General features: G+C 45.3%; 1 protein-coding gene across 1 annotated transcript; it reads left to right on the forward strand.

The window, feature by feature from the left end:
* Positions 1-13: 13 nt before the first annotated feature.
* dnm3a (dynamin 3a) lies at positions 14-21,289 on the forward strand. Its single transcript, XM_071524987.1, has 21 exons — positions 14-177; positions 2,040-2,113; positions 2,711-2,860; positions 3,038-3,241; positions 3,827-3,925; positions 5,056-5,216; positions 5,373-5,515; positions 5,633-5,768; positions 5,921-5,988; positions 6,136-6,274; positions 6,364-6,450; positions 6,568-6,638; positions 6,771-6,831; positions 7,929-7,955; positions 8,863-8,976; positions 14,249-14,358; positions 17,077-17,188; positions 17,863-18,027; positions 18,485-18,708; positions 18,862-19,047; positions 20,306-21,289. Exons 1-21 carry the CDS (start codon positions 17-19, stop codon positions 20,343-20,345), a joined length of 2,532 nt encoding a protein of 843 aa, XP_071381088.1. The 5' UTR covers positions 14-16; the 3' UTR covers positions 20,346-21,289.
* Positions 21,290-21,514: the final 225 nt, after the last annotated feature.

The following is a 21,514-nucleotide window of genomic DNA, read 5'->3' on the forward strand; positions in this document are numbered from 1 at the left end:
GGGCAACTCCGTTGCGATGGGCAACCGTGGGATGGAGGAGTTGATCCCGCTGGTCAACCGTCTTCACGATGCCGTCAGCTCCGTCGGCCACAGCTGCAGCCTCAACCTGCCGCAGATCGCAGTCGTGGGCGGACAAAGTGCAGGAAAGAGCTCCGTCTTGGAAAACTTTGTGGGCAGGTAAACCCACATAATAAAATCTGTACAGGGGGCATTATCAACTTCCCCACATTGGCACAGGTGATACAGCAAGCCGTTTTAACATTAATCACTAGAGTCAGTTCAAATTATAACGTTAGATAACAACAAAATTATGTAATTTCTACTAGTTCTAATTCTAATAAAATGTATTTAGAATTGCATTGTTACTAGTCGAAACTGTGATTCTTGATATCTACAGTTCACTTAGGACTTTTACAGTTCACTTAGGACTTCTGCACTTCACTTAGGACTTGGGACTTAAAATTTTGAATTTGAGATACCTAGCTAAATGCCTGTTCAGTCAATCTTTGTATTGAGAAAACTAAGCCAGCCATGCAGGCAACCAGGATATAGGGGCTGTCTTATTATGTTCAGGCCAGCTGTGTGCATTGAATTGTACACAGAACTTCAGCCAACTAACCACTTGTATATAGATGCAGATCCTTCACACAACTAAACTCTGCTAAAGTGAAATCACTGTGTTCTTTATATGGTCTCCACCCAGGCTCTTGGTATGGCTAGCTTTGGAAGACTGAAGTGGTGGATGCCTGAGATGGCAGTGTCTGTATGACAGTAGCCAGTACAGCAGCTTATCTCACAGACTAGACTCTAGGTGTCTATGAAGGACTGGGGAATGGCCTGAAGGGAAATAGAAGTACCACTGTTTAAGTTAACCTGCAAGTCAGCCAGAACAGAGCTGAATAGGGTTTTGTGATTGTGTTGCCCTGTATAATACTGACCATATTGCTGTTGTCAGACAAAAACACATCTACATCTACAAAAGTATCTTTTTCAGGAAGGAAGGAAATGATGCTTATTTTCTCAGTGACACCAAAGTATTCGTAATATTATACAAAGTGCTTTTAACAGATTTAAGGGCCTAAGGGTAGTGAAACCGTGTTAACACATAAACGACCAGGTAAACTTTAAATTCAAGTAAGACAAACACCAAGATTGCAGTTGTCGAATGCTGTTGAATGAATGGAATAGTTCCCTCGTCTCAGAAAGGAATGCTGATGAGTAAGTCAGTAGTTTAGTTTAAGACTAATTGAATTTTCATAGCTTCCTCTAACCCTGGACAAGAGAGCTGAGCTCTGTTAAGCTAAGGAGACCTATGTATTGTTCACATCAGCAGGCCTTCCAGGCCAAAATGCGTAGCATTCCCTGTAGCCTGTCTGTAGTAAGAGGCTGCTAATGCTTGCTCTCCTGCCTTCATTCTTTGTCCCAGTTATAGTATGTTATGACACCCCTCTGCTGGTAACTGTGTCAGCTGTTTAATCAGGGGCAGGATGCAGCAGAAACAAACATCCTGATACAGATTTTGACAGGAAATAAGGAGCATTCTAAAGGAAAATCCTTTATTTTTTTACCCTGTGCATTCTATTTCTTTACAGTAACAACTGGGCTTTGCTTTTAGTCCTAATCTACCTGAGAGTGTCAACTATATGTCAAAGATGTTTTTAGCCTTCCTTATTAAGTGACATTGTGGATAATATACCACTGATACTACTGTATAGCCTACTACTAACATGCAGCTAACGTGAAACTGTTTGTGACTGATTTCAATACAGGATTAGACCAATTTCTGACAGTAAATTGTACACTTAATGGTTCTTTAAGACTGCACAGTTACTGCACAGTTTAGTCACCCATAAGTACGGGTTAGTATGGTAGTAGTAAAGACAGAGGGGTGTTGGGCTAATGTTTCAGTCTGATAAAATGCAATGGCGGCACTGCACAAGTGTGCATTGGCAGCGTTTGCCTGTGTGTGTGTGTGTGTGTGTGTATGTGTGTTTGTTTCATCTTCCTATTAATTCTTTCCTCTCTTCATTCTCCAACAGGGACTTCCTCCCACGGGGTTCAGGAATTGTCACTCGCAGACCTTTAATCCTCCAGCTTATTAGTGCTAGCATAGGTAACTAAGACACACACACACACACACACACACACACACACACACACAGAGTCAACCTAGATCTAGTCTCATTCTCTATTAAGCCCATACTTCAAGCCAGCTGTCACTGTATACAGCATATATTGCCACCAGATGGCAGTATGACATTCTGACATTCAACACTGACCAGAGCCTGCATAGTAGATTGGTGAGACAAGGCTGGAATGCAGTCAGCTAATGTACAGAGCTGTTCTGTTTTGTTTGGCCCTTCAGCCTCAACTGTAGAGCAGCAATGGGATGTACAGCATGTGCATTATCTCAAAGATTCTCACATGGCTTTCAGAGATACTTGCTTTAAAGTAATAGAATACAAGTACAAATAAACTTGACTTGATCATTTACAAATCTTGCTCTCTCATTATGTGCCCTTGTGGCCTGACTGTGTCACTGACACAGGGGCTTGTAGATCCCAAAGCTTATCAACCACCTGCACTATCTTATAAGGTAAACTGAGTTTTAGAATAGAAAAGAACCCCAAAAATGATGATTGTGGCTGAAGAAGAATGTATCATTATTTGGCTAATGGTTTTTCTCCCTGCTGACTGTGTGTCTTTCCAGAATATGGTGAGTTTCTCCATTGTAAGGGGAAGAAATTCACAGACTTTGATGAGGTCCGCCAGGAGATAGAGGCAGAGACACAGAGACTCACAGGATCCAATAAGGGCATCTCTCCTGTCCCCATCAACCTAAGGGTCTACTCACCACATGGTAACACTGTGTGTGTGCGTGTGTGTGTGTGTGTGTGTATGTGTGTGTGTGTGTGTGTGTGCGCGTGCGTGACATGGTCTACCCATTCACTCATTCCCTTTCCCTGAAAATAACATAACCTGCATCCATCTGTGTGTTAATATGTGTGTGTGTGTGTGTGTGTGTGTGTGTTTGCAGTGCTGAACCTGACTCTTGTGGACCTGCCTGGCATCACCAAGGTGCCGCTGGGCGACCAGCCAGCAGACATAGAGTACCAGGTACGGGACATGATCATGCAGTTCATCTGTAAGGACAACTGTCTGATCCTGGCTGTCACACCGGCCAACACTGACCTGGCCAACTCTGACGCTCTCAAACTGGCCAAAGACGTTGACCCACAGGGTAAGTTGTGTGTGTGTGTGTGTGTGTGTGTGTGTGTGTCGTGTGTGTGTGTGGATTTGTACAATGTGTGGGATTGTATTACATCCTGGGAATGTGGAGTTGTGCTTGGTTTATACTTCAAATGAATCCATGATGAGGGCAACAGGGTGGCCTTGGCAAGCTAAACGAGAATGCTTCTATGGGGATTAATAAAGTATCACATTATTATTATGATGATGTTTATGGGTGCACTGCTTTCATATAGAATTTCTTATAGCATGGAGTTTTGATACGACATTTGGAGGCAACCAGTCAAACCATTCATTGTAAATCAAGAACCATCTGTTAACTGCAGTAACAGTTCTCTGTGTTATAGTAATTACATTTTGGGGATATACATGACTATTCCACAGATTTTGCATTCGGATACAGTTATGCAGACCGACTGCAACTTCGTCCACATTCTCTGCTGAAGTATGAATGATGCTTCCTCCTCTCATTCCAATCACTTCCAATACTTTCTTCTTCTACAGCTGTCTACCCTTTCCTCGTTTTTCCTAGCCTTGTCTTATAATTAATGTCCTCTCCTTTTCATCTCCCCTTTAGGCCAGCGCACCATAGGCGTAATCACTAAGCTGGACCTGATGGATGAAGGGACAGATGCCCGGGAAATACTAGAGAACAGGTTGCTTCCCCTGCGCAGAGGTACGTTGCTTGGGTTTGTGTGTGCGTCTATACGTGTGCATGTGTATGTGTGTGTGTGCTTGTGTGTGTTGAGCCAACTAGCTGCAGTCCAGTCATATCACATCCAGTAGAGGCTCACTGGAGAGGAATGACATTATGATTGTGTCTGTTATCACCAGCCAGAAGCTCATTCTCAGCCCAGCAAATCCTGCTCTCTCTCTCTCTCTCTCTCTCTCTCTCTCTCTCTCTCTCTCTCTCTCTCTCTCTCTCTCTCTCTCTATTTCTATCTCTCTCTGTCTCCCTCTATTTCTCTCTCTCTCTCTCTCTCTCTCTCTCTCTCTCTCTCTCTGTATCTCTTTAGCCTGAGCTAATTGTTGAAAGATGGCCATCCACTTTGTATTACGTCACACTAGTGCCATGTAGTGTGTGTGTATGTGTGTTTGTCCACCTGTGTGTGTGTGTACATGTGTGTGCATGTGTGTGTGTGTGTGTGTTTGTGTGTATGAGAGAGAGAGAGAGAGTGAGAGAGAAGAGATCACATTATTAAGCGTATCGGTTTGTATTACAGACTTGAGTGTGGGAGCTGAGTTGGGGGACTGGTGCCAGCCTGCCTAGTGCCCAGTAAAACTCTGTGTATGTGTGTGTGTGTGTGTGTGTGTGTGTGTGGTGGTGTGTGTGTGCGTGTGAGAGAGAGACACAGGCAGAGGGCAACACAGAGAGCTCCGGGGCAGGGCACAGACTGGGTAAAGCACCAGCAGGTGCTGCCTCCTTCATGCTTCCTCTGCAGTTCTAATGCATTAGCCATGGAAGCCCATTGACATGACTGCCTTAGTAGCAGCAGAGAGCTGAGGCATTAGATATGGAGCCCACTGCTATTACGTCTATTGCTGTCCTAAAGAGAGGGGATTTGGCCTGCTCTGTACCACATGCTCTGCTGCTGCACACACATGCTTGTTTCCTCCTTGTATGCTACAGTCTTAGTGGAACAAATAACTGTCTGGGAAGCAGACCCAAGGAAAGATTTCAGAAAATACACATTGATTCAGTTTTAGATCAGAGTCTCTAATTGTTCCTCTCTTTTGTTGCTCCCCTTTCTTCTCATGCTGACCACATGCTCTTCAGTTTTCCCTTCTCATCCTTCCTCTCCCCAGGTTACATAGGGGTGGTGAACCGCAGTCAGAAGGACATTGATGGGAAAAAAGATATTAAAGAATCTCTGCTTGCAGAGAAAAAGTTCTTCCTGTCCCATCCAGCCTACAGACACATGGCTGAGAGCATGGGCACATTGCATCTACAAAGAGTCCTCAACCAGGTACACACACACACACACACACACACACACACACACACACACACACATATAGTGGTAATCATACTATGCTTGCACTGACTTCTAGAGCTTACAAATAGAGTTACACACACACAAATGTGCATACATATTATTGTCCCTCATGCTGTTTGTTTGCAGCAACTGACCAATCACATCCGGGAGACTCTGCCAGCCTTCCGTAGCCATCTGCAGAGCCAACTCCTGGCTCTGAACAAAGAAGCTGAGGAGTACAGACATTATAGTCCTGATGACCCCACACGCAAAACCAAGGCGCTGCTACAGTCAGTCACTCACTCATTCTCTGTTTATGTGTGTGTGTCCATGTATTTGTCATTTCAATTGTTAGTATGCAAGCTTTTCTCCAGTATGTGCCTGATCTGTCTGTTTCTGCCCTCCAGGTTAATTCAGCGCTTGGCAGTTGACTTTGAGAAGCTCATCGAGGGCTCAGGCGACAAAGTAGACACCGTAGAACTGTCAGGAGGAGCTAAGATCAACCGAATCTTCCACGAGCGCTTCCCCTATGAACTGGTCAAGGTATGTGTATGATTCTGTGTGTGTTTTGTCTGTGTGCGCATATGTAGGCGTGCTGTTGACGGTAACATGCGTGTGTCCATTAATAACTGTAATGCTAACCCCTCTCCAGCTCAGTGCTCATCCCTAACTAATGATGTACTGTCTGTCTTCAGATTGAGTTTGATGAGACAGAGCTGCGGCGGGAGATCACCTATGCCATCAAAAACATCCACGGCATCAGGTGTAGTATAAAGCACTTTGAACAGTGTCAAATGCTTTTCCATTATCATTTTTCTATCATGATATTTTTAGATTGTTTGCTGCAGCCAACCACCGTTTTTTCACTTTCCTCCTTTCCTCCACCTGCCTCCCCTCTCTCTCTTTCTAGGACAGGTCTGTTCACTCCTGACATGGCGTTTGAAGCCATAGTGAAAAAGCAGATAGTGAAGCTAAAGGGGCCATGCATTAAATGTATTGACATGGTGGTTCAAGAACTAATCACCACTGTGTGCCAGTGTACCAACAAGGTATAACTCTGTGAGTGTGTGGGCATATTTGTACATTTCAGAGTGTGAGAAGGGTCCTTTGACTGATGTCTGGTATGTTTTCTTTATAGCTTAGTTCCTTTCCCAAACTGCGAGAAGAGACCGAGAGAATTGTGACCACAGAAATCCGGGAACAAGAGAGTATATGCAGAGACCAGGTTGTTTACACACATTTAGACGTTACATTCATTAATCAGTTTTGGATAACACTGCTGAAAAAGTAGGTTGTGTAAAGTAAATTTTCTCTCCACTTATTATATGTCTGCTCTGTCCAGGTCTTGTTGCTCATTGATATACAGCTTGCGTACATGAACACCAACCATGAGGATTTCATTGGCTTCTCTAAGTGAGTTCTTCACAGCTCTTCACAATTTTGAACCAGTACTTCCTTACTAAGTATATATATGAATGAACGGACTATACTTTGTCACACTGATGAACAGACTAAATAAACTGTCTTTGTCCTTCTCTCTGTCAGTGCTCAGCAGAAGAGTCCCCACAGCAATAAGAAAAGTATAGCAGGAATGGCAGGAAACCAGGTGAGACTTTAAATATCTCTATATACAATCACTGCATACAACAAATGTATGCAGTACTATCTGTCAGAAGTCAAGACTGGGGCTTGCAGCAGGGAAGTATTTTCTACTTTCCCTCCCTCTCCCCCTCATTCAGAATCGTCCTTATCACTACTGTGTGAAACAAAAAATTGTATGTATTTGTGCATGATAGTGTGCTGCCGTTGACTTTTTTTGTCATATCATATACACAGGCCTAGATAGATACTCAAAACGGATCTCTTTGCAGTGTAATACTCTGAGTCTGCATGATTATAAATTAAACCCTTTTGATGTGTCATTCATTCACCTTGCATATTATTTTCATCTGACTTGCTTTCATTGATGTCACCGTACCATGTGTTATGCATAACCATGTTAATGAAGAAGAGCATTCACAGCTGCAGATAATCTGGAGATTTTCCTTGTGTCCAGATTTTACTGAAGGGGATTTAGGTTCCAACCTTGCAACCATGAGTTGATCTTGGCTTTTCACAGGAATGCAATCAGCAAAACTGAACAGTTTTTGGCATAATCTCTTATGATTAATGTGTAACATAATAACATTTATCCTACACCTTTGAGGAACGGAATAATTAAGAACAGAATCCCAGTGCAATTGTGTTTAAGAATTCTGTTGCGGTTGATAGTGACCAATGATGATGATGATATATTTGTAGTCGATTTTAAAGGTCAGATGTTCTTCACTTTATCACAGTTACCATTTGAGAGACAAATTTAAAGAATACTTTCCAAAAAGACAGCTAGCTATAAATACCAATTGACTAGGGATTGTCCCTTTGTCCTACATTGTTTATTTTTATATTCCTCCAGGAAACTTGCCCATGGAACAAGAAATGACATTGATGCATTGATTATGTAAAAAATACAACAGCTTTCCTGTCTTCTCTTCATAGTGCCTTTCACAAGTTTCCCCATAGACACATTGAAAATTGTTAACTTGCCTTTTAAATTATCAACATCGATATGGACCCCAAAAATCCTATATCAGGCCCTGGCAGAGAACACACTAGCCCCATCCTAACCTTCCTCCCTCATCTCCTGTTTTTCTCCTGTTCCAGGGTGTGGCTCCTCCATCAAGTCTAATAGTAGGAGACCAATCTCTTTAAGCCTTCTCTCTCACTGCTGCCCCTTCTGGAGATATTTCTGTGCAGGATTCAAGCTAAAGGGGTGTGGGTTGGCATGCCGCTGACGCCTGCTGAAATGCAAACTCACAGCTGGCTTGCTGTAGCCTCATTCATCACGTTTTTTGTCATCTGCCGTTGTCGCACTGCTAATGTCATGAGCACTCTACTTCTTAATTACAGTTTACTTTGTTTACAGTGTGCTCTCTCTGCCCCACTGGTGTGTTTCAACACTTTTTCCATTCCACAGTTCCACTGCTCCATAAATATACACAGAGGCTGAATCTTTGCTTCAGCGTGGCAAGATGCATATGTCATTTCTTACTCTCTTTATGCCGTCTTATACTTCCTCCACCCTTATTCATACAGTACATATGTTTCTGTACACATCTGCCCTCTCCGATGCCCACGTTTCTCTTCCTTGCCCCCACCTCTTCCAGCCTCTTTTTATGGTTTTGGTTACAGTCATTTCTATGCTTACTGTGTTTGTCTTTCCTTTACCTCTAGTTTTATTCTCTCTGGCTACTCATGTCACTGTGCTCATACTGGTGGAGCAGCGAAAATGGCTTTATGACTTTGTGATTCCACCATGGTTACATACTGTACTTCATATACCACACATGCCTCTAAGCTGCCAAAATCTCATTTTTTTCCTCCAGTGTTAGCTATTTCTGAGTCTTGCTCTTATTTTCATCAGCAAGAGCTGCCCTCATTGTGTGGCCTGTTTTCAGCCTGCTTTGCACATCTTCACAGGGATTATACCATGCTATCAGGACTTTCTTGGTGCTTCCCACTAACAAATCGTTTCCACACTCCTGTACTGATGCTGTCAGCCTTGCCATCTGACCTCTTACCCTTGGCTGTTGTGCAGGTCATCCGCAAGGGCTGGCTGACCATAAGCAACATCAGCATCATCAAAGGTGGGGCCAGGGAGTACTGGTTCATCCTTACTGCAGAGAGCCTATCCTGGTTCAAGGATGATGAGGTGAGGCCTTTACTAGTTGAATGAGTGTCTAGTTTATTGCTCTGACCTTTGGTAACGTGGGTTTTGGAGATAGGTATCTAATAGCCACAGTTGTTTATCCATGGCTTTCCTTCGCTCCTTATCATGCTCAATTACAAATTGTTATATATTGTAATATGGACTGACATTGTTATGTCCTAAACAAAAAAGAAAATGGTGAAATCAAAACACAGCAGAGCATGTAAGTCATCGAGAGTTTATTAACACACACATATCTCAGCTTGAAATGGCATAATAAGCTGAGAGGTAATGAAGTAAAAGGAAGGTGGGAGGTGTTGAAAAGTTTCATCTGTTCATATTATCGCCACAATTTCAGCAAAGTCCCTGCAGCTTTATTGAAGTAGGTGGAAGAGCCGTCCTCGTGGTCCTCTGCTCTGATAAGTCGAGGGAGCTGTCTGTCTGCGGGGCTGCCATCTGTCTGCCTGTCTGTGCCTGCTGTACAGGAGCAGAAGGTCTGCACAGCAAGTGTAGACAGGCAGACACACCACAACACTCTCATCCTGTCACAGCACTGCTCACAGTTGATGTCATGTCATGGGAAGAGGGAAGGGCCAAGTACAGGAAGTGAGATCAGAAGAGGGGAGCTCATCGCAGGATGTGTGTATGGTTAATGAATGCATGCAAACACGCATCTGCATACACACACACTTAGATACATATAGATTGATAAAGTTACATTTGCAGTGCTGCTGTTCTGAATACTATTGAATTGCATTGTTTGACAGAGATAATTGAGTGGTTGCTACAAATGACAGTATGTAGAAAGCTTTTACAAATCAGTTGTTGTTCTCTCTAACCACTAAAAGTACTCGGAGGCCGCATTGTGGCAAAAACTAAACAGACTGACCCTGTCTTTAGGGGAGCGTCATTTGACCATTTTATGAAGAACTAAAAAGAGCATCTTTATCCCTGTCTGTCTCGTCTGTCTGTCTTCTGCAAACCGTTCTCCTTGCTTTTCTCTCCTGGCACCTGGACCTGCAACTGAGCCCCTGCATTTCCCCCATTCATTCCTCTTGACACCCCCTCCCCATTCCTCCCTCTCTCTCCGTTCACTCTTCCCCTTACTCCCCCTCTTCTTCCTCTTCTGGGAGTTCAGGCATTTGGAGCGGTTCACTCTGACACAGCTGGAGCTGCCCCAAGCCAAACTAGCACACACACACACACACACACACACACATACACACACAAACACACACAGTGCACAGACTTGTATATACAGTATACAGTACACATGCGGACTCTGATGTAAACAAACTGGCATGCAAATAGTGGAGAAAAATATACACTCACTCAGACAGACACACGGTCACTTTTCAGATAAACACTGGATCACTTGAACACAGTGTTCCCAGACACAGCCCCAGGCATGCATATTGTACACACACAGTGTTATACGTTTCCTCTCCTACTCATCCCCTTACTAAGCATTTACCAATCAACACACACGTACGCGCAGACTTAGCACATCTGTGACAAATAATACAAAAGCCCACGCAAGCGAATATCTGGTGACCACATAAGAGCAATCAACTTAGACTGTCTGCGGATTATGATGAGACATGTACGCATCACAGCAAGTACTAAAACTACTGTGAAGTCTGGATCTTTCAAAATAATTCTGATTCAGTTGGACTTGACATTATATAATCCTTACACTTCTTCACTATGTTTGAAGATATATCGACTGTTTGTATGTTTTGAATGCCTGAAAGGATTGTTAGTCATCCATATTATCACAGAAGATAAGATCTACATGCCTTGCCACATGGGAGTGCATCACACACAGACGCACACACACACACACACACACACACACACACACACACACACACACACACACTTCATGAGGCCTCAGACCCAAGCCAAGCTTCTGCTTCTTCTCTCTTGCAGTTCCCGCTCTCACTCTCCCCTCCCACACTCCCTACCTCTACAGACATTTCTTTTTTTTTTATACTGCTATTTGCCCCCCCCCCCCCCCCTTCGTTTTTCTCTTTCTTTACCTCTTGCCTTTTCCTCTCTCTCTCTCTCTTTCTCTCTCTCTCTCTTTCTCCTTCTCTGTCTCTCCCTCTTTCTTTCTCTCTTTCTGTGGTTGGCAGTCTCCCTGGGACTGTGCACATTCCTGGCTGGAAAATCTGAGGCTTTGTCCAAACACCAGCTTCCAAGATCTGCCCAGAGAAATCCCACATGGCTGTTTCTACACTGCAGACCTCCCCCCTTGACTCCCCCTCTCCCCTCTCTACTCCTCCGCAGTCTCCCTCACAAATGCCCCTCTTCCCTTCTTCCCCCCTCACCTCCATCAACTCCCCTTCCAACATCCCTCCTTCGTCCCTGCACTGATTGCTATTTCGTTTCTATTTACTCTGACTTTTTTTAACATCTCTAAGGCTGTGCGCTAGATCTCACTTCAATGCACTGCAACAGTTGTGCCCTACTTTTACCCCATATACAGAGTGAAGCTTAATAGTTTACAGAGTTTAATCTCCATACAACACTGAACAGACATACATTCCTTCACCCCTTGACTGCCAGGGCTCCACCATGCAGCCTGAAGAAAAACAGACGACTTACGTCTATACACTCAATCTACACACTCCCCTCTGTGTGTGTGTGTCTGTGTGTGTGTGTGTGTGTGCATGCATGTATGTGTGTGTGAGGCCTGCTCCATATCTCACATCCATTAGTCTATAGGCAGAGGAGACACAGCCTCAGACACAGCAGCTCTGATGTATGATTCTCCACGACCACCCGGACACCACTGGGAATACACACACACACACACGCACACACACACACACACACACACACACACACACACACACACATACATATATACATACACAAAGCAGTGCAGAACACAAGAATTATCCAGTCACACTGCACTAAGGCCACACAGATGGTAACAGTCCCTAAGTACACATGCAGAAACACAGAACGCTCCACGCAGTCCTAATATGACGGGCACTCTGGAGGAAGAAATCAGTCGTTAGTTTACACCTTCTCTACCTTGAACTTATGCACTAATCACCATTCACAAAGACACTTGACTAGCTGATAAATGCTACAAGTAAGAGACCATCATGCTTGACTTAGGTACGTTGATATACAATTTACCACTCTGTTTTGAGGAGATGAAATTTGGTTAAGTGATACTGTATGCACATTTAAAGACATTTGCACACATTCGAGCGAGAGACTTCAGAGAATATTAGACCCCAGATTCCCCATAGCATAGAATACATGCAGGTGTTCACGTTGTCCTGAGTCTTGTGTGTATGCGTGTGATATTAGCGTAGGCTGCTGAAGCGCTTCCTTGCACAGTCTAACCAATGTGCAGACTACTGTACACCAGTAAGATCCTGAACAGGTAGTCTGAACACTGGGATGACGGAGCAGGACCCTTTCTCTCCTTCTCTCTTCTCCCCGCTCTCCTCTTTTCCCACTCTCGGTTTTTGCTAGCAGTCCTACTCGTAGGCGGAGGGGAGACGGCAACCCGGGTAAAATCTTTCCTCTGTGCGATCTCTTCTTTCTTATCCCGTCTCGGCGGTGTGTCGCAGGGTGAAGGGTCACACACACACACACACACACACAGGCACATCAGACATCCACACCTACGCGTGTCCCACCTCCGGCGATGTTGGTGTGTATCAGTCGGGCGTCCGAAGGGCTGCGTCCCGGCGCAGTATCCAGTCTTGACGTGGCACATTCACTCATTCAACTAGGGATCTGCCTGTTCACTTGGGGAAGGCATGAGGAAATAAGGGGAGTGAGAGAAAGAGAGAGAGGTAGGAGGAACTTAGCAGCCATATATGGGTTGATGGGACCCATGGGGAATCAACTTTGGAGTGGTCTGCAGTTTCTCCCCACTTCTCCTGCACACTCTCTCTCCCGCTCTCCATTCTCCACATCCTTTCCACCCTTTCCGACTCATCTCTAGCAAAAAATCACCTCCCTCTCTCCAGAAGTCCTCTATCCCTCCTCTTCCTCTCCGCCTCATCTCTACTTTCTATTTCTACCCCATCAGAACACCCTATACACTCCTCGGTCTCCTCCCCTCCCTCTAAAGCGATCCCAGATGTTGCTGTACGAGCGCCAATCCCGTTCTGTCATTTTTTTCAGCCTCTGTAACAGGAAGTGGGCCCCTCTGGAAAAAAGAGAAAGAGGAACGAAGGAAGAGAGTCGTAGGGTTCAGGGGAGCACTGAGAGAGGGGAGACCAAAATGTACTACCAGCTCACTCGCATCTCTATCTGTTACCATGCGTGTGCACGTACACACACACACATGCGCATACACACATGTGTGCAAATCCAAGTTTTTTTAATGAGTGAATGCCCTCCATCCTTGCTTGCATGATTTCTCTTTTCTAGGGATCCCATTTCTCTTTTTCTTCTTTTCCTTTCTCTCTCTGGTGTCCTCCTCCTCTACCTCTTCCATGGATGTAACTGTAACCAAAGCAGCTTTCTGGAAACCAGCCTGAAAGGGTAGAAAGAGGGAGCCGGCTGGGGAAGAGAGGAGAAGAGGGGGATGGGCTTCCCTCTAGGAGAAATGTTGTGTTAGAGCTCGAGTCTGAGTAATGACTTTCACATGTGGGCCCGGCCTCTCTCCCTCTTTTTTGCGCTCCTTCTCTCCTTCCCTCCCTCCCTCCCTCCCTGCCTCGGTTCTCTCTCCCCTGCCTCCATACTGTCTGGTTCTCCTCACTCTCTCCGCTCCACTCCTCCAACTGTTCTCTGTCATTCATAAGTCCCTGCAGTGATGACAGACTATAGACTTATGGCCTCTCTCGCTCCATCTCTCTCTCTCTCTCTCTCTCTCTCTCTCTCTCTCTCTCTCGCTCTCTCCCCCTGTCTCTCTTCCACTAGTTAGTGGGTTGTTAATGTGAGTCAGTCTGACAGGCAGACTGTAGGCCCACACACCATTTGATATGAGCTCCAATGCTTTTCTCGTAAAGTGTTCCACATCTCCTGTTCTCTTTGCCCTCTCCCACTTTTTCCTCTTCAGTTTATTCTTCTGGCCTTTTTCGGCCGCTAGTTTCTTCTCTTTGCACTTGCTGATATTTATTTATTATCAGACATACAGCTATTGTAGCTAAAACCCCACAGGAAATGATGAGTCTGTTCTCTGCCGTTTTTTTATTTTTATTTTTTACTGTCAACATCTGAGTCACCTCCCGATGAATAACTAGTATTTCACCCTGCATACCTCTGTCTACCTTTATCCTTTTATTGTCTTATCCAGGAGAAGGAGAAGAAGTACATGCTTCCCCTGGACAACTTGAAGCTGAGAGATGTGGAGAAGGGCTTCATGTCCAGCAAATGCATGTTTGCCATCTTCAACACAGAGCTCAGGTTTGTGTCTGTTCCCGGAGGTGTTTGTGTATATGTGTGTGTTTAGTCATTACAGTAGTAAACAGCGAGGGAGTGAGTGAGTGAATGCATCGGAAAAAAGGAATTCTCTCGTTCTCACCTGCTGGCTGAAGTTCTCGTGATATTTTATGACTGTCTGGACATATCCGAGGAGGAAAGGGAGGGGATGTCGTGGTGAAGTTTTACCCTTCCCTCTACCTCGACCATCCAACCTTTCCACCGGAACTGAAAGGATATCCAGTGGATACAGGGGCGGGTGTAGTTTTTTTCTGTCTCTGAGTTTGTGCCAGGCTATTGAGGGCAGGGCTGGGTTGTGCATGTTGAGGGTTTGCTGGGTTTATGTGTGTGAGACAGAGAGAGAGAAAGAGAGAGCGCTAAAGTGAGAGGGTAAGAGAAAGAGAGAGAGGGAGAGAGTGTTTAGGAGCTGGAGCTGACCCAAAGCCTGGCTGATTGTACCAGAGCATGTGGGCTTTGTTTATAATTCAGTGCTATGCTGCATTCGGACACACAAACTCTATTCGCGTGTGTGTGTGTGTGTGTCTGTATGTGTGCAATGTGTGTGTGTATGTGTGTGCATGGGCCTGTGTGTGTGCATAGACCACAGCATACCGACGGCAGGCTCATTAAGCAGCTAATCAAAGCCAGAGAGCTTGGATCAGAGATGAGGCTGCTCTTGTTTGGAAAGAATTGCTCTACTCACCACAAAAAGGAGGGAGAGAGAGGGATTGGAAGGGTTGAGAGGAGAAAGAAAGCGGGAGAGAGAGTATTAGAGCCATCGGCCAGGAATGTGTCAAAGTCTGTCCTATGGCGCCCCCCCTTTCCTGCTCCCTCTCTCTCACTCTCTTTCTGTTTCTCTCTCTCTGCGTATTTGTATGCGTGCATGTGTGTGTGTGTGTGTGTGTGTGTGTGTGTTGCAGCCATTGCAGTGGTTTTGTCCCTGTCTGACAGTAATCAAAAACCTCAGGAAACTCTTCAAACCTAAAGCAGCCTGGGCTCTGTGCAGAAATTCCTGAAGATGAGTGAAAAAAAACTTACACCGGCCCTGACTCCAGCAGACGAGAGGGTAGCAAAGGGGGCGAGAAATAAAAAATGGTTGATGCGAGTTATAATTCAGCATAGAGAGCAACTTTATGTGTGCTGGTGGGTGTACGTACGTGAGTGTGCTGGTCTTACAAGCCGTAGACCTTAGTGTAATAGCACTCTAGTATTGTCATTGTTGGCTTGGCTCCCTGTCTGTTAGCCACCGCACCCTGACTCAATAGCCTCACCCAACCTAGCCCAGCCATAAGCTCACAGACTGACGGCCTATTTCTTGATCTTTCTTTACAGCTCTCTCTTGTTACAGTTGTGTTTTAGTCTCTCTCTTTCTCTCTCCCTCTCTCTTCTCCGACTCTCATTCACATACACACACACACACACACACACACACACACACACACACACACACACACACACACACACACACACACACACACAGAATCGCAAAGGTCTCACGTATTTGAGGTTATTGCTATGTGTTCTGAATGTGAGAAGGGAACAACAAAAGGAGGAGAGGAACAACAGAGTGATTAAAGAAAAATGTTTAACAGATGGGCCCCAGCCCGCTCCAGATCCTTGCCTGTTTCTCACTTTGCTGCGCTGACTCCGACAGCCAAAGTAGAGAGCTGGTATGGTGAGAAGAAGGAAGTGAGAGGAGAGATAGAGGGAGAGAAGAGCTAGGGAATGATGAACAAGGAGAGAATAGATGAGTGATGAAAGGAGAAGCCGTAGTGAAGAAGGGAGGTTGAGTGGAGCGCAGCCGAATGAGGAGAAATAAATGGTTTTCATTTTGTGTGTGTGTGTGTGTGCATGTGTCTCTCGCTGTCTGGTGTGCATGTGTGTGTGTGCATGTGTGTGTCTCAGTGGCTTTTACATTTAGCAGTAAATTATTCCATTTGCTTTTGCATTTTTTGGGATTGTATACCATACTATGTTTAAAGGAATATGCTGAATTTTGGGGAGATTTCCCCTTTAAGTGTTGGGAACATAAACACCAAAATCATTCATATGTCTCTGGTAGATTGTTTGCTCTGATACTTCATGTTAAGCATACACTATGTTAAGTGATCATAGGTGACAAGCATTATCTCAAATGTAAGGAAATTAGATCTTCTAGCAGCTCTAAAGCTAAATGCAAATTCATTTTAAATATGTGGCTACGTCTGGCAGTGTTGTGCAGGAGACTGGTAAAATGTACACAAAAAAATTATACAAAAATAACACATCGTTTTGAACTAATAGGGACTTCTTTGGCTGTTGGAAGATCTGTCTTCCTGGAGCAAGACTTGGAGCAAGACTTGTTTTTTTTCCATAGGAAGTGAACCCAGTGGGTTAAAGGAGTCTGTGTACAGTAAAAAACACTGAATGCATGGTTGCTCACCTGAAATTGTCACAAAAATAAATCATGGGTACATAAGCTATATTGACTTAATGATATTTTGTTTTTAAAATTTATGAATCCACAAGCCATATAATAAAAAAACACTATTAGCTTTTTATTACTAAAAGGTCAGAGGCTGTTAGTCTCTCCCAAAAGCTTGGTGTATTCGTTTGAGCTGCCTTATGTGTATATTACTCTGAATATTCAGTATTGTGGAAAGTTTTTGCTGGCTAGGAAATGTAGTTTTTGGAAGCCTCTAACAGTATTGAAATGAATTGCAGGAACGTGTATAAGGACTACAGGTTCTTGGAGCTGGGCTGTAACTCTCAGGAGGAGGTGGACAGCTGGAAGGCTTCTCTGCTGCGGGCTGGAGTCTATCCTGAGAAAGTCACCGTTAGTACTCTGACCCCTAATTAAACCTCAACCTAATTAAACCCAACCCTGACCCTAGCTGTGGGGAGCTGCACCTGCCTGCACCTTAACATTATGTAGTACGCAATCTTAGCCTTTGTTAACCTTAAACCCCCGACTGTAACCCCTTTCCCCTCTCTCCATGTTCCCCTTTCTCTTCCCCTGCCAGAGTGAAAGAGAGAGTCCCCCACCCCTTCGATCCCGCTCTGTCGTTGGCTCTTCAGCGCTGCATTCTTGGCCTATGATGTCACTCTGTGTGTGTGTGCTAGTCTGTTTCTAATCAGCAGAGCTCTCCGTCCCTCGTCCCTGACCCACTCCCCCTTTTCTTTCTTCTCCACACTCCTGCTCACCTCCCTCGTCCCTTTCCTCCTTCTCCTCTCCTGCTCTCCCTGTTCCTACCGCAATTGCACCCCACTTCTCCTAGTCACAAGCACAGAACAAATGACATAAGATCATAAGATGTGACTGTACATGTGGGACTAATCCTTATCACTTCAGACATCTGTATTACCGTGAAATTAGCAGCGATACCGTGTTACCACAGCAATCACTGCAGCACATTACACAAGACTACACACCACAGAGAGAAACAAGAGCGATTTATATCACAACCATTCCCCTTGCTCTCCATCTCCCTCTGTCTGCCTCTCACCCAGGTGGATGGGCAGGGGAGCGGAGCTTCTGAACGCTTCTTCACAGACCCCCAGCTGGAGCGCCAGGTGGAGACCATCCGTAACCTGGTCGACTCCTACATGAACATCATCTACAAGACCGTCAGAGACCTCATGCCAAAGACCATCATGCACCTCATGATCAACAACGTAGGCTAGCCACACCAAGCTCTTAAATGTTTAATCATTTTTTCCCTTTTGTTCTGTCTACTACATTTCTCTCTCTCGTCTGTCACCAGCCAGAAACTCACTCAGCCCAGCAAACCCTGCTCTCTCTCTCTCTCTCTGTCTCTATCTCTCTCTCTCTCTCTCTCGCTCTCTGATGTGACTTTGTTTTCCATTAATCTCTGTCATAACTTGGCCACTTGGAATCTGTATTCCGTATCTCTACTACACAACTATACACAATTTGATACACTATTTCAGCTTTTTCCAATTATTTTAATCACTAATGGCAAACAGGCAAAATGACTTATTGAAAAAGACAAGACAGACCATAGAAAAAAAGTACATATCAAAGTATCAGTTTACGAAATCTAACGTTTATGTTTTCTTTCTGTCATTCTGTCTGTTTGCTGCTGTGGATGTTTATGATCCCTCTCTGTAGGTGAAGGAGTTCATTGGTTCTGAGCTCCTGGCCCAGCTCTACGCTCTGGGAGAACGCTCAGTGCTGATGGATGAGTCACCCGAGCAGGAGCAGCGCAGGGAGGAGGTGCTACGCAAACACGCTGCCCTGAAGGAGGCGCTCGCTATCATCGGAGACATCTCCACCTCCACCTGCTCCACCCCTCTGCCTCCACCTGTGGACTCCTCCTGGATACAGGCCTGCAGGTACACACACATGCACACGCAGTTGGACTACAGCGACACATAGATGCACACAATAGCCAAAACCTTGTCGCCTATGGCTACCACTGAAACCACAGACTTTGAAGGTGGCAGCTGTTGTATATGACATGGTTATCCCCCCTCTCTGTCTGTAAGGGCCACTTCTCAGCCCAGCCCCACCCCCCCTAAAAAGATAGGGGCCGGTCCCAAGCCCGTGACTCGTGGCCCTGCCCCCACAGCTCCTCGGGTGCTCTCTCGCTCCGGACCCCCTGCTCCCCCGGGTGCCGATGGCCTCCAGCAGCCCGCTGGCCAACCCAACCGTGCCCCTCCCAGTGTGCCAAGGTAACTCTCAAACCACATTTTGGATCAGCCACTAAGCACAAAACCACTGGTATAAACCTGCCATTTTATATTACGATGTCCTCTGTCACTCAAACATGCACTTGTATGTATGCGTGCACATGCGCACACACACACACGACCAAACCTTGCGCTACGGCGGCATAGGGGGAGCGAGGGCTGTTATTTGAGCTGGGTGGGGGTCTGCTGGAAAATGTGTTTCTCATATTCTCTTTCCCATCAGCCACAGTAGACAGGCCTTCTCTCAGTACAGCTTTCTACTGGAGCCAGAGACAACAGACTGAGTTCTCTCTCTCTCTCTCTCTCTCTCTCTCTCTCCCAAGTTTTCATCTCTCCCTCTCTCCTTCATCCCCCTTTCTTTCTTTCTCCTAGCATGCATTTGTTTTATTGCCTTCCCCATTTTCCCTCATGCAATATCTTTCTGTTCTTTTTTTCCCCCCACTCCTTTCTTGTACTTTTCTTCACTTCTCCCCTTTCATTGGTGCCTCCCCTGCTTTTGGCCTGTCTCTCCTTTTTCTCTCTGCCTCATTTCCTCTGTGCTCTCCAACGGTTCTTTAGGGCCTTTCCCCGCATACAGTCTCTCTCTTTCTTTTCCTAACTCCTTCCGTCACACCTTATCCCTCTTTCCCTAACTCCTTCCCGCTCTCGCTCTCTCTCTCTGTCTCTCTCTCTTTCTCCCTATCCCCCCAACTCCTTCCCCCTATAGATCCACACATGGACCATCGGAGTACTTGTGGAGCACAGCTAATTTACTTTTGATGCTGTCAATTTCTTCTTGTGTCTTACATATTTATTCTTACCATTGTGCAGTGTGTTGACAGTGGATACAGGCAATCAACAAGGTAAAAATCAACATGGCTAGCATTATGGCAAATACAAAAAAAAGATTTGTTCACCATTGCACTGATGGAAATCTATGAGCGGGGGATGAGTGTGTGCCCTGGTAGAGTATTTTTTCCTGCTTAACCCTGCCCCTTTGTGTGGATCTACTCTGCTCCCTTACCCATCCAGTCTCCATCCATCTCCTCAGCCAATACCAAGTCTCAGCCATGCAATAGTTTTTGCAACTTGTCAAACCTTTCACCACAGGCCTCTCTTGCATGGCTGCAATGCTCTCAGCCATTAAAAGACAATTGCATTCAAGGGAGTGTAGTGCGTGTGTGGGTTCTTGCATGTGTGAACAGTATTATGTTGGACCCTATTCTGTAATATCAATAACCACGATCTGTCTCTTCTCCAGGAGGCAGCCCCCAGGTATCCCCTCTGTAAAACCCCACTGATGGCTGCCCTTTCTGCTCAGAACTCCATTACCCATCTGCCCCAGTGATCACCCCAGCTGCAGCTGACTGCTATCCAGAGGGGCCGCTGAGCTGCATGATGTGTAATCCAGCTGCAGCACTGTATGCTGGGCTCCTCTCTGCCTCCTCAGGGGAGCCAATGTCTGCAGAACTCACTCAGTCTTCTGCCTGTTTTGTACATAATGTCATTGTTCATAAATGCTGGAATGTGCCTGGCTATCTGCCGAATTGTCTCAAGTGCCTGAACTTTGTGTAAATAAAAATGCCAGTTTTGAGTAATTCTATATGGAAAGAATATACACAATTTCTACTGTTTTTGAATAAACAGGGGTTTTATTTTTTAAACATGTATCCTCTTTATTTGAAGGCTTCAGATGAAAGAAAGATTGTTTGCTATGGCAATAATCCATTAAATCGCTTTATTATGGAAGTTTTCTTTATATATTTTTCCACTTAGCTGTGAGTTCAACCTTTACTTTACTGTGCAGTGGTTCCCAAACTGGGGTCCAGGGACCCCAAGGGACCTTGAAAGGGTTCCAGGGGTTCCCCAGCAAAATGAGGATTAGTTCAATCCTGATTCATTAGAAGTTAGCGCAATAATAAGAGAGTGTGTAAAGGATGAATATTCTGATCAGATCTTTCACTCACTCCATTGTCATCTGCCCTCCAGTGGTAGAGACGACAACAATCTTATGCACTGGGTGTACACGGGACAAAACCTTTATAAAGGTTTAATGGGAGTCTGTGGTATAAAGCCTTTGCTTGACACGAACGTGTTCGGGAACCCCAGTGTGTATCTAGTCTGACTGTGACGATGTAAAGAGCAATGTGTCACTTGTTGTGACGCGCTAACATTACGACAGCAGCTTCTTGTATCTGGAAGCTGTCTGGTTCTCCCAGGGGAGGCGAGGCAGAAGTAGAGAGACGGCTCGACTGAACTCGATTGAACGTCGTTAAACTCGAGTTTAATCAACCAACACCATGGCGACTCCAGCCCGCACGCAACCAGCTGCGAAGCGCACTGCCACTGTTAGCACCAAGCCGGGGAAAGGAGAGGTGAAGGTAGGACATCTAGCGTCCGCTGCTCACTGCTTCAGAGCAGGTTTGATGCCTTCAGGTGCTCCTCGTAAGATCCTGCTTCCGAGATTGGC

This window comes from Centroberyx affinis, unplaced genomic scaffold (assembly GCF_046629955.1).
Source record: "Centroberyx affinis isolate AG114_WGS23_722 - 3 ecotype Tasmania unplaced genomic scaffold, CSIRO-AGI_Caff_v1 ptg001253l_1, whole genome shotgun sequence".
NCBI lineage: Eukaryota > Metazoa > Chordata > Actinopteri > Beryciformes > Berycidae > Centroberyx > Centroberyx affinis.

Excerpts from the sequence above, each read along its gene's own strand:
- dnm3a (XM_071524987.1), top strand. The coding sequence starts at position 17 with ATGGGCAACCGTGGGATGGAGGAGTTGATCCCGCTGGTCAACCGTCTT. Across the intron at positions 6,639-6,770 it reads GATTTCATTGGCTTCTCTAA|TGCTCAGCAGAAGAGTCCCC; the intron begins GTGAGTTCTTCA and ends TCTCTCTGTCAG. Across the intron at positions 18,709-18,861 it reads TCCTGGATACAGGCCTGCAG|GGCCACTTCTCAGCCCAGCC; the intron begins GTACACACACAT and ends TCTGTCTGTAAG.